The sequence below is a fragment of the Plasmodium yoelii genome (genome assembly GCF_900002385.2).
Source record: "Plasmodium yoelii strain 17X genome assembly, chromosome: 1".
NCBI classification, from domain to species: Eukaryota; Apicomplexa; class Aconoidasida; order Haemosporida; family Plasmodiidae; genus Plasmodium; species Plasmodium yoelii.
Genome location: NC_036173.2, coordinates 54,548 through 66,905, shown reverse-complemented (window position 1 = coordinate 66,905; position 12,358 = coordinate 54,548). Strand labels below are relative to the sequence as shown.

The following is a 12,358-nucleotide window of genomic DNA, read 5'->3' as shown; positions in this document are numbered from 1 at the left end:
ATTTTATTTAGTAAAACTTATTATTTGTATCATATTTGTTTTAATTTAAATTATATTACGCCAACTGAACTGTAATATATATATTCATAAAATATCGATCGATATTCGACAATACAACGTTATCTATAAAATGCATTCTATGCATCTAACATTTTTAATAATACAATAAAAATATACATATTAACAAAAAAGTACATTATAGATATAGGGATACTATCCTTTTAATTTTCGATTATATATTTTATAATTTTATGCTAAAGTTTTAAATTCAAATAATAGAGATAGTTCTATATACATTAATTTATTTATAATAAATGTATAACATTAGATTAATCACTATTTATTTTAAGCTTTATAATTTTGAAGTATATATAAATTAGAAATATACTATATTATTAGCTAATTAAAAATATATAATTATATTAATAGTATTTAATATCATATTTTGTTATAATAATTATAAATAATATGATACATAGAATAGCGTTATTGTTATATATCTATGCATATAATTTAATAAAACGCTCTACTAATAACTAATATTGAAATATTGTTTTATTGTGGAAACTTCATATAATTAAATACTAATATTAATTTTATCGAAAAGGCAAATAATAATTAATTTAATTTGAACTAATATTATTTTTATTAGGTTATCATATATAAATTAATAAATATGTATTATAAATATATCGTTTTAGGAGGTAGTATATATGTTATAAAATGTTATACTTTAAACAATGAATCACGGACATATCATACATTGATTTAAAGTATTTATATTAAGGGCATTAATTATTCCGTTGTACTATACAGTGATATAGCAGTAACAATAATAATAGTAATAACAATAGATAAAGTATTAAATACGAAAAATACATTATGTTAATTTGATACATTACATGGGTATAAATTCATTATATATATTATTAAATTTGTAATGATAATAAAATTGCATGCACAAAACATCAAATGGAATATTATAACATTTATTTAAGTATGCTTAATGCGATAATAATAGAACTATCATTACCAATGAAAATAATATTAATAATTCTATAGTCTTTTAAAAAATATAGTTTTTCATCATAAAACTAAATATAGTTTATTATAAAATATAAAAGCAAACTATATATTTAGAAAACAATTCTAAGCCATTTTTAATTAAGAATTTTAATGTATAAATTAATTGAAAGTTTTAAAGGTAAAAATATAATTAAACTATGTAGAATAAGTAAATATTATATGGCTACATCCTTGTCTTAAAAAATCATACTTCCCTTATCTCTCCTCTCAAAGTGCAATATACCAACCTAATACACATAATTTTATATTATACCTTAAAATTTGTATCAATACTTATTTATTTGTTATATATTTAATATTTACTAAGTATCATCTTAAAAAAAATATGCATTAAAATACTTATATAAGCTTATAAATACGGTACCAGTGCTAATTGTCGTTTTAAACCGTGGGAAATATGTGCAAAATATATTATAAAATTACATAATAAGATATATTTCTAAATTAGAATATGTAGGAATAAAAATAAAGTTATTGAAAATGTTAAATATAATTGGAATGGATATATATTAAATAAAAATAATATTAAAATCATGTATATGCAATTAATAAAGGGAACAATGCAACTTATTTTATAAATGTTATAATTTTAATAAAATATTGATATATATTATAAGAAGCAAGTATATAAAAATTTAATATATTTTAAAAAATAACTATTTACATACTTTAAGGATTATAGTAATAATATAACTTTTTATTTTTTAGTTATATATAGTATTTAAGTTTTAGAAGGGCAATCATTAAAACAGAAGATATAATATATTCCTTTCATATGTTCAAACATACTTTAAATTCTTTATAAAAGTATATCTATTTTTATAATAAAGTTATACCATATGTTAGTAAGAATAAAATTTTTTGCATAAAATGCATCATATCTATATTTAATCAAAACAATATTAATCAATCCTCTATTTAAGGTAATTTAGCTAATTGTCATAAAATAAGTATAATATGATTTTAGTAATACTACTGTATTATTATTTTATATTAATTTAATTATTGAAAAACTTATAATATATTTAAATACAAACAGTTGTTATATATAGGGTTAAAGTATTTGCGTCACATGTTGGGGTGAGTCTATATAAAACAGAATGATTCTACTCAATTTAGAAATCAAAAATAAAATTTTATCACAATGGATAAGCAAGTGGTATATACATTTGTTAATAATAATAATTTCCTTTACATGTTTTGATATTGTATTATATTTAAATATCATTAAACTTTATTTTAATAAAATGTTCAATAATATACATTTCTAATAACTGTTTTTAAATGTTTTCTTAGTGTGAAAGCTTTCTGAGTGTATGGGAGGATTTTCCCGATACATTGACCGAAACTAATGAATATCATGAATTTAAAGATGGTAATTTTTTAAATAGTTATTGTTTTAAAGATAAATGTGATCATGATCATCCTCTCGATAAAATTAATGCTGGATGTTTATTTTTGTTTAATAAATTCTTTGGAAGTTCTGGTGTGTTTAAGGATAATGCAAAAAATTATATCAATGCTGTTGAATACATTATCATATGGTTAAGTCATATGTTAAACCTAAAGGATAAAAAAGGAAACATTCTAAAAAATTTTTATGAAATATATATAAAAAATCAAGATAAGTATAAAAATACTATAGATGGTGTTGATGGTTGTAATTATGATGATCTTATATATAAAAAAAATGATTTGATGAATATTACTAATGAAAAATTGTCTAAATTTTATGCTCCATTTAAATCATTATGTAACATGTATAATGCATTTAACGAAACGAAACCAAATTGTGATAAATGTTTGAATTATGCTGATGAATTTGTTAAAAAATATAATGAACTTAATGGAGATTCTAGTATTACTAATGACAGTTCCCGTAATAAACTATTGTGTACTTTATCAAATGATTATGATGATTTTAAAAAGAAACATAGTGATGTTAAATGTTCCAATTTATCCTTCCAAGCGATAGAAAAACCCAAAAATTGTGTAGAAAATTCTAAACAAAATCCTGAACAACCTTTACAAAGATTAGAACAAATTTCTCAAGATGTATCATCAAGCTCATCGATAGGAAACAAATTATTTACAGTTTTATCGATATTTGGTGCAATAGCATTTTTTTTAGGAATTTCTTATAAGGTAAATAATAAAGAGTTAAAAAATATAGCGTTTTAAATATTATTTTCATTAAATATATCCAAACGTTAACAAAAAAATCATATGTTTCTTAATATTTTATATTAGTATTCGTTGTTTGGATTTCGGAAACGATTTCAAAAGCAAAAATTAAGAGAAAAACTAAAAAATATAAAGAAGAGAGTGAATCATTAATATATTTTAAGAAATTGTCTATTTGGAAGTAATTTTTACATAATTTTATATAATTTTTATATTGTGGGTCAGGGTTGTGTTTGTGAACCCATATTCGGGTTAGGGTTAAGTAATATATCTTTAATTTTTATAATTTGAACACGAATTAAATATATGTATCATTTCGTATGTTTAATCACAAGATAAAGTTCGAAAGCCCAAATATGCAACCAAAAAGGGGAATAAGCTAATATGTAATGAATTGCGTAACATATTTTATAAGTTATAATATATATAATTGAGTGTTCATGCCGATTCAATATGATTAAAATAAAATTTCTATATTGCATATATTAATATATATATTTTCTATATAATAACCGTCATTGTATAAGACTTGTTAACCCATAGGCATATTGAATTATGCATATCATAATATGTTTTTTTATTTAATGAAAATTTTATTTAATAAAATTTATAACTTGTATCATATTTATTTTGATTTAAATCATGTTATCCAACTGAGCTATAATAATAGATATTCATAAAATATGGATGCATGGAATATCGATCGATATTCGACAATACAACGTTATCTATAAAATATTATTATTCTTCTACATTTTTAGTAATACATAAAAAATTGAACTATATATAATATTTTTTTAAGTTTTAATTGTAGTTACTATTATCTTTTTATATTTTACATTTGATTAAAATTAGTAATAATAAAAGTTGTTTTATACGTTTTAATTTATTGCCATAAGGTATAATAATATATTAATCACTATTAATTTTTAAACTTTATATTTTGAGGTATAAATAAATAATATTTTAAAAGATTTAAAAAATAGAATATAAGTATATTAATAAAATTTCGAATTATATTTTGTTATAATAATTATAAATAATATGATAGATATAATACGTTATTATTATATGCCTATACATATAATTTAATAAAATACTCTATCAATAATTAATATTGAAATATTGTTTTATTGTGGATCCTTCATATAATTAAACATTAATATTATCGAAAAGACAAATAATACATTATAAAGATATCAATGATTATATTTTTGTTAAAGATTCAATTTGGAATATGTGATTTTATATTATAAAAATTTGGATCCATGGATAAAATGATAAAGACTCAATTCATGTTAAATGTCATTTTATTATTCCATATTAACTCTTATATTATTAGTTTTTATTGAATAATCATTTTTTAATCTAAAACATTACATTATCATATAATTAATAAAATATAGAACTTTTAATAAATTATTTGAATATACATACATTGATAACTATATCAATAAATATATAAGATAAGAATGAACAATGCAGAGCATTTAAAGAATATTTATATAAATTTATATATTAAAATAGCTAATATATCTTATCTCTCTCCTCTTAAATGGTAATATAACAACCCAATTAAACATCGTTTTATATTATACTTTAAAATATCATCAATATGCATTTATATGTTATTTATTTAATATATAATAAGTATGATTTAAAAAACAATCTACATATAAAAACTTATTTAAGCTTATAAATACGAATTCAGTGCTACTTTTTTAAACCGTGGAAACGATACGTAAAATATATTATAAAATTACTCAATAAGGTATATTTCTAAATTTAATTATATAGGAATATAAATAAAGTTATTGAAAATGTTAAATATAATTGGAATGGATATATATTAAATAAAAACAATACAAATTTATGTATATGCAATTAAAAAAGTGAACAATGCAACTTATTTTGTAAATGTTATAATTCTAGAAAAGTCTGTATTATATGCTATAAGAAACAAGTATATAAAAAATTAATCTATCTTATTAAATAACTATTTATATACTTTTAAGGATTATAGTAATAATGGGTTTCTTAATTGTTTGGATTTTTTCAGTATATTAGTTTTGGGGTACCATTTATTAAAACAAAAGATATGACGTTGTTTATTTTTTAAATTAAAACATATGTATAAGACGATATATTTTTAATTCCTTAAAATGTTGCTTAATTTTTATAATAATGCTCATATACGTGTTATTAAGGAAATCAATTTATTTAAAATTGTATTATATATACATATGATAAAAAATGTATTAAACATCCCCCCAAAATAAGGCAATTATCTAACTACAATAAATTATATATTGTTCCATATCATCTTTAAATTATTATTAAAAATGATAATAACATGTTTAACCATAGACAAATTTATGCTATGGTTCAATTATTTTGTCATTTATTAAGCGCAAAATATATAAAATATTATGATGTTACATAATCTACGTATTATAAACAAAATAAAATTATAATGGATTATACCCTGGTATATAAATTTTTTAATCAAATTTGCTTTTCCTTATATTTTTCGATGTTATATTACTTATAAATTTTATTAAATTTGATTTTATAACAGTTTCACTAACATATATTTTTATTATATTTTTTAAAATGTTTTCTTAGTGTATGAGGTTTAATAACTTGAGAACCTATTTACCCGATGACTTAAGCAAACATCCAACTAGTGATATTAATAATTTAGGGAACATTAAGAATTATTGCTCTAATGGAGAATCAGATGGAACAGGATGTAAGACTGATCTCGATAAGATAAATGGTGCATGTCTATGGTTGTTCGAGCAATTGTTTGTAAGAAATAAAAAAAATATAAACATGGCTGAATACATTATTATATGGTTAAGTTATATGTTAAACCTAAAAAAAGAAAGCGAAATCACCAAATTAAACGATTTTTATAGTAAGTATATAGAAAATAATACGCATTATACTAATTGTGATAATGATGTTAAAGATTGTAGTGATACATTAAAAAAAATAACAGGATACACAAATTATAAGGAAATCATAGATAATAAAATAAATGTTATCACTATTGATATTAATGATATGTCTAAATTTTATGATGCATTTAAATCATTATGTAACATGTATACTGAACTTGTTGCAGGAGAGTTAAAATGTGAGAAATGTTTAGAAAATGCTAAAGAATTTGTTAAAACATATGATGAACTTAACAAAAATTCTAATATTACTAAAGATAGTCCCTATTATCAAGTATTGTCTACATTATCAAATGATTATCATAATTTTAAAAATTATTGTAGTATGAATAATGTTGATTGTAGCAATATGCCACACCTTTCACCGATAAACATAAAAGAAAATGGTGTACAAAATTCTGGAAAAATATTTGAACAGAATGGACAGGGTTTTGAACAAATTTCTGAAGTTCCATCATCAAGTTCGTCGATAACAAGCAAATTAATTCCAGTTTTATCGATAATTGGTGTAATAGGATTTCTTTTAGGAATTTCTTATAAGGTAAATAATAAGGAATTTATAAATTATTTACATGATTACTTATATACGATTATCAAAAAATATTAATATGTTTACCATTTTTATATTAGTATTCGTTATTTGGATTTCGGAAACGAACCCAAAAACAACATTTAAGAGAAAAGTTAAAAAAATAAAGAAAATGAACTATTAATATGTGATTTGAAGAGTAGTGATTATTTCAGGAATACTAATAATGATTAATATATTTTAAGAAACTGTCTATTTGAAAATAAATAATTTTTTACCATAATTTTTGAATATAATTATTGGGTCTATAATAATAATTAAATTATATAACCAATAATATATACTGTTATATATATATATAGTTATAACATTTTTATACTGTTTTTGTATAATTTTTAAACAGTTTTTATGTTGTGGGTCAGGGTTATGTTTGTGGATCCCATATTCGGGATAGGATTAAGTATTATATCATTATTTAATTTTTTATAGTTTGAACACTAATTAAATATATGCATCATCCCTATATGTTTAATCAGGAAATAAAGTTCAAAAGTTAAAATATGCAACCCCAAATGACATAATCTAATATGAAAAGGGTCACATAAATTTTTTTCATAAGTTATAATATATATAATTTAGTGTTCATATCGATTTTATATGATTAAACAAAATGTCTATATTACATATATTAATTCATATTATGATATGTCATAATTATTTATTATGTAAAGATTGATAATCATAGCTATATTGAATTATGCATAACACAATATGTTTCTTTATTTGATAAAATATTTTATTTGTAAAACTTATTATTTGTATCATTTGTTTTAATTTAAATCGCATTTTGATAACCGAACAGTATAATAATATTATATATGAAGTTGGATATGAATTATAATAAAATTCATTTTGAATATTCATTTACATTATAATATATCTTCAGGTTAATGAGTATATTTTTAATATTAATTAAACATATTACCAATATATAATAGATATTCATATAATATAAATCGAGGTTCGACAATACAACATTATCTATAACAGGCATGTTATGCATCTAACATTTTTAATAATACAATAAAAATATGTACATTAATAAATAATTACATTATATATATAGGCATACTATCCTTTTAACTTTCGATTATATATAATATAATTTTATGCTAATGTTTTAAATTCAAATAATAGAGATAGTTCTATATACATTAATTTATTTACTATAAAGGTATAATATTAGATTAAACGCTATTCGTTTTAAAATTTTATATTTTGAGGTATACATATATTACATTTAAAATACTTAAAAGACAAAATATAAGTATATTAATAAAATTTAATGTTATAGTTTGTTCTGATAATTATAAATAATATGAAAGATAGAATAGCGTTATTATTATACGCCCATATATATAATCTAACAAAATACTCTACGAACAACTTATATTAAATATTATTTTATTGTGGAAACTTCATATAATTAAATATTAATTTTATCGAAAAGACACATAACAATACATTATAAAGGTATCAATGCTATATATATGTTAAAGATTCAATTTGGGATATGTGGTTTAATATTCTAAAAATATGAATCAATGGGGAAAATGTTAAAAACTCAATTTATGTTAAATGTTATTTTATTATTGTTTAATGAATCGTATTTAATCACAAACAGGATTGTTTTATCGTAGAATTAATAAAATATAGAATGTTTAATAAATTACTTGAATGGATATACATTGATAACTATAACAATAAATATATAAGATAAGAATGAACAATGCATAGTATTTAGGAAATATTTATATAAATATATATATTAAAGAGCTAATATATCTTATCTCTCTCCTATTAAAGGATAATAAACCAACATAATTACGCATAGTTTTCTATTATACTTTAAAATGTACATAATAGTTAGTTATATGTTAATATTTAATATCTACTAAGTATGATTTTAAAAACAATATGAACTTAAAGACTTATTTAAGGTTATAAATACGGGTTCAGTGCTAATTGTCGTTTTAAACCGTGGAAATTATGCGTAAAATATATTATAAAATTATCCAATAAGGTATATGGGAATAAAAATAAAGTTATTTAACACATTAAAATTGTTTTTTAATTTATCTACATTAATTAAAAACAATATAATTAATGTATTGGGGATATAAAATGGAACAATACAACTTTGTAAATATTACAATTTTAGAAAAGACTATACTATATATTATTAGGAACAAGTATATAGTATTTAATATATTTTTAAAAAAGACTATTTATATGCTTTAAGGATTGTAATAATAATAACTTTCTTAAATTTATATATTTGTGCATTATTTAAGTTTTATGACGTCATTTATCTTCGATATTAAAGCATATGTATATATTTTTTAAATTCATTATAAAAGTATATTAATTTTTATAATAAAGTTATACCAAATGTTAGTAAGAATACTATTTTTCGTATAAAACGCATCATTTATACATATGGCAAAATTGTATAAGCAAGCCTCTATTTAAGATAGTATAGCTAAATTGCATAAAATAAGTATAATATGATTTTAGTAATACTAATATATTATTATTTTATATGAAGTTAAAATTAAGAATAATATGTCTAACGAAAGATAACTGCTACGTAAAGAGCTTAAGTAAATACAACGTATATAAATAACATCACCCCGCATAATCTCCAAATTATAACAGAATTTCATTATAATGTCTTATAAAGAGGTATATATCTTTTTTCTTATATTATTCGTATGTTGTATTCCTATAAATTATATTAATTTTAATTATAGTAACATTTATATCAATACATTTTTTGTTTAATTCGTAAAATATATTCGTAGTGTGATGCAATTAATACGATTGATAAATATTTTGATGATAATACGGAAAACCCGGAAGAATATGATGTGAATATATTACATATGTATTGCCCTGGCAATAAATGTAGTAGTGATGAAGAAGAAATTGTCGCTGGTTTTATAATGTTACTAAATATGATTGGTGAGGAAGGTATAGATGGTGAAAAACTTGTTGAATACGCTATTTTATGGTTAAGTTATAAACTAAATCAAAAAACGCAAAATGGAACTACTACATTAAACGAGTTTTATACTAATCGTGTAGTAAAAAATAATAAATATGAGGAGAATATATCTACTAATAATAATATTAATAAGGATGTTATAGAAAATAAAATAAAATCGATGAATATGAATATTAAAGATGTATCTAATTTTTATGATGCATTTAAATCATTATGTAACATGTGTAGTGAAATTAGTGCAGAAGCAAATACTGAATGCAAGAAATGTTTAGAAAATGCTGGAGAATTTTTTGAAAAATGTGAAAAAGTTAAAAATGCTTTAGATATTACTAAAGAAAATTCTTATTCTCAACTATGGTTAAGTTTATCAAAAGATTATAAAAATTTTGAAGGTAATTATAATAGTATTTGGTGTAATAATGTTCCATCAGTTGTAGCTTGTCCACGAAGTTCAGTAACAAAAAATACCCTAATTGCAATTGCAATTATATTTGTTGTAGCATCAATTTTATTGGGAGTTTCTTATAAGGTAAATAATAAGGAATTTAAAAATTATTTTCATTAAATATATGCAAACATTAACAAAAAAATCGTACATTTTTTTAATTTTTTATATTAGTATTCGTTATTTGGATTTCAGAAAAGATCTCAAAAACAACATTTAAGAGAAAAGCTAAAAAAATAAAGAAGAAACTGATCATTAATATATTATTCGAAGAGTAGTGATTATTCCAGGAATAGTAATAATGATTGATATATTTTAAGAAATTGTCTATTTCGAAGTAATTTTTGCATAATTTTTATATAGCTTTTATGTTGTGGAACCCATATCCGGGTTAGGGCTAAGTATTAGATTGGATTTAATTTTTTATAACTTAAACACTAATTTAATATATGTATAATCCCGTATGTTTAATCAAGAGATGATGCCCAAATATTCAACCCCAAATGGGGATAAGCTATTATAAATGGGGTTGTATAACATTTTTTCATAAGTTATAATATATATAATTGAGTGTTAATATATATTTAATATGATTAAAGTAAAATAACTATATTACATATGTTAATTCATATTATGCTATATCATAATTATTTATTTTATAAAGTTTGTTAATCATAAATATAATGAATTATGCATATCATAATATGTTTTTTATTTGATCAAACATTTTATTTAGTATAACTTATTATTTGTGTCATTATTATTTTTATTTAAATTGTATTTTAACAACTGAACTGTAATAATATATATTCATAGAATATCGATCGAGAATCGAGAATACAACGTTATCTATAAAAGGCATTTTATGCATCTAACATTTTTAATAATCAATAAAAATATGCATATTAATAAAAAATTAAATTATAGATATATGTATACTATCCTTTTAATTTTTGATTATATATAGTATCATTTTATGCTAAAGTTTTAAATTCAAATAATAGAGATACTTATATATATATTAGTTTATTTACTATAAAGATATAACATTAGATTAATTAATATTAATTTTTAAGCTTTATAGTTTTTAAGTATAAATATATTACATTTAAAATTTAAAAAAAATAAAATATAAGTATATTAATAAAATATAATGTTATAGTTTGTACTAATAATTATAAATAATTAGATAGATAGAATAACGTTATTATTGTACCCCTATAAATATAATATAATATAATAAATTACTCTACTAGTAACTAATATTGAAATATTGTTTTATTGTGGAAAGTTCATATAATTAAATATTAATTTTATCGAAAAGACCCATATTAATACATTATAAAGGCATAATTTTTATATATTTGTTAAAGATTCAATTTAGGATTTGTAGTTTTATATTATAAAAATTTGGATCAATAGTGAAAGGATTAATGATTCAATCAACGTTAAATTTCTTTTTATTATTCCATATTAACGCGTATTATATTATCATTATTTTACCATAGAATTAATAAAATATAGAATATTAATAAATTATTTGAATGTATATCCATTGATAACTATAAAAATAAACTATATAATATAAGAATGAACAGTGCAAAATATTTAGTGAATATTCAATTTAATTTATATATTAAAAGAGTAAATATATCTTATCTCTCTCCTCTTAAGGACAATATAATAACATATTTACATATAGTTTTCTATTATACTTTAAAATTTGCATCAATAGTTATTTATTTGTTAATATTTACTAAGGATTATTTTAAAAATAATACGCATTCAAAGACTTATTTAAGCTTATAAGTACGGATTCAGTGCTAATTGTTGTTTTAAAGAATGGAAAAGATGGGAAAATATATTATAAAATTATCCAATAAAGTATATTGGAATAAAAATAAAGTTATTGAGCACATTAAAATGAATTTTGAATTTATCTACATTCATTAAAAACAATATAAATTTATTTAATTTTCATAGAAAATGTAACATGTAACTTAATTTGAAAATGGTATTATTTTAGAAAAAACTATAATATATATTATAAGAAACAAGCATATACAAATTTAATATATTTAAAA

The 12,358-nt window shown here is 19.8% G+C and overlaps 3 protein-coding genes across 3 annotated transcripts; all 3 read left to right on the top strand.

Annotated features, from left to right (window-relative positions):
* Positions 1 to 2,230: 2,230 nt before the first annotated feature.
* On the top strand, positions 2,231 to 3,423 carry PY17X_0100081 (PIR protein; the record flags this gene model as incomplete). The annotated part of the gene is made up of 3 exons (XM_022955275.1): positions 2,231 to 2,245; positions 2,383 to 3,231; positions 3,337 to 3,423. 3 exons carry the CDS (start codon positions 2,231 to 2,233, stop codon positions 3,421 to 3,423), a joined length of 951 nt encoding a protein of 316 aa, XP_022810744.1.
* A 2,320-nt stretch (positions 3,424 to 5,743) lies between these two features.
* PY17X_0100075 (PIR protein) lies at positions 5,744 to 6,929 on the top strand (the record flags this gene model as incomplete). The annotated part of the gene is made up of 3 exons (XM_034637485.1): positions 5,744 to 5,758; positions 5,896 to 6,774; positions 6,864 to 6,929. The coding sequence occupies 3 exons, from the start codon at positions 5,744 to 5,746 to the stop codon at positions 6,927 to 6,929; spliced, it is 960 nt and encodes a 319-aa protein (XP_034493324.1).
* A 2,563-nt stretch (positions 6,930 to 9,492) lies between these two features.
* PY17X_0100069 (PIR protein) lies at positions 9,493 to 10,514 on the top strand (the record flags this gene model as incomplete). The annotated part of the gene is made up of 3 exons (XM_034637457.1): positions 9,493 to 9,507; positions 9,627 to 10,358; positions 10,449 to 10,514. 3 exons carry the CDS (start codon positions 9,493 to 9,495, stop codon positions 10,512 to 10,514), a joined length of 813 nt encoding a protein of 270 aa, XP_034493323.1.
* Between the last annotated feature and the right edge of the window lie 1,844 nt (positions 10,515 to 12,358).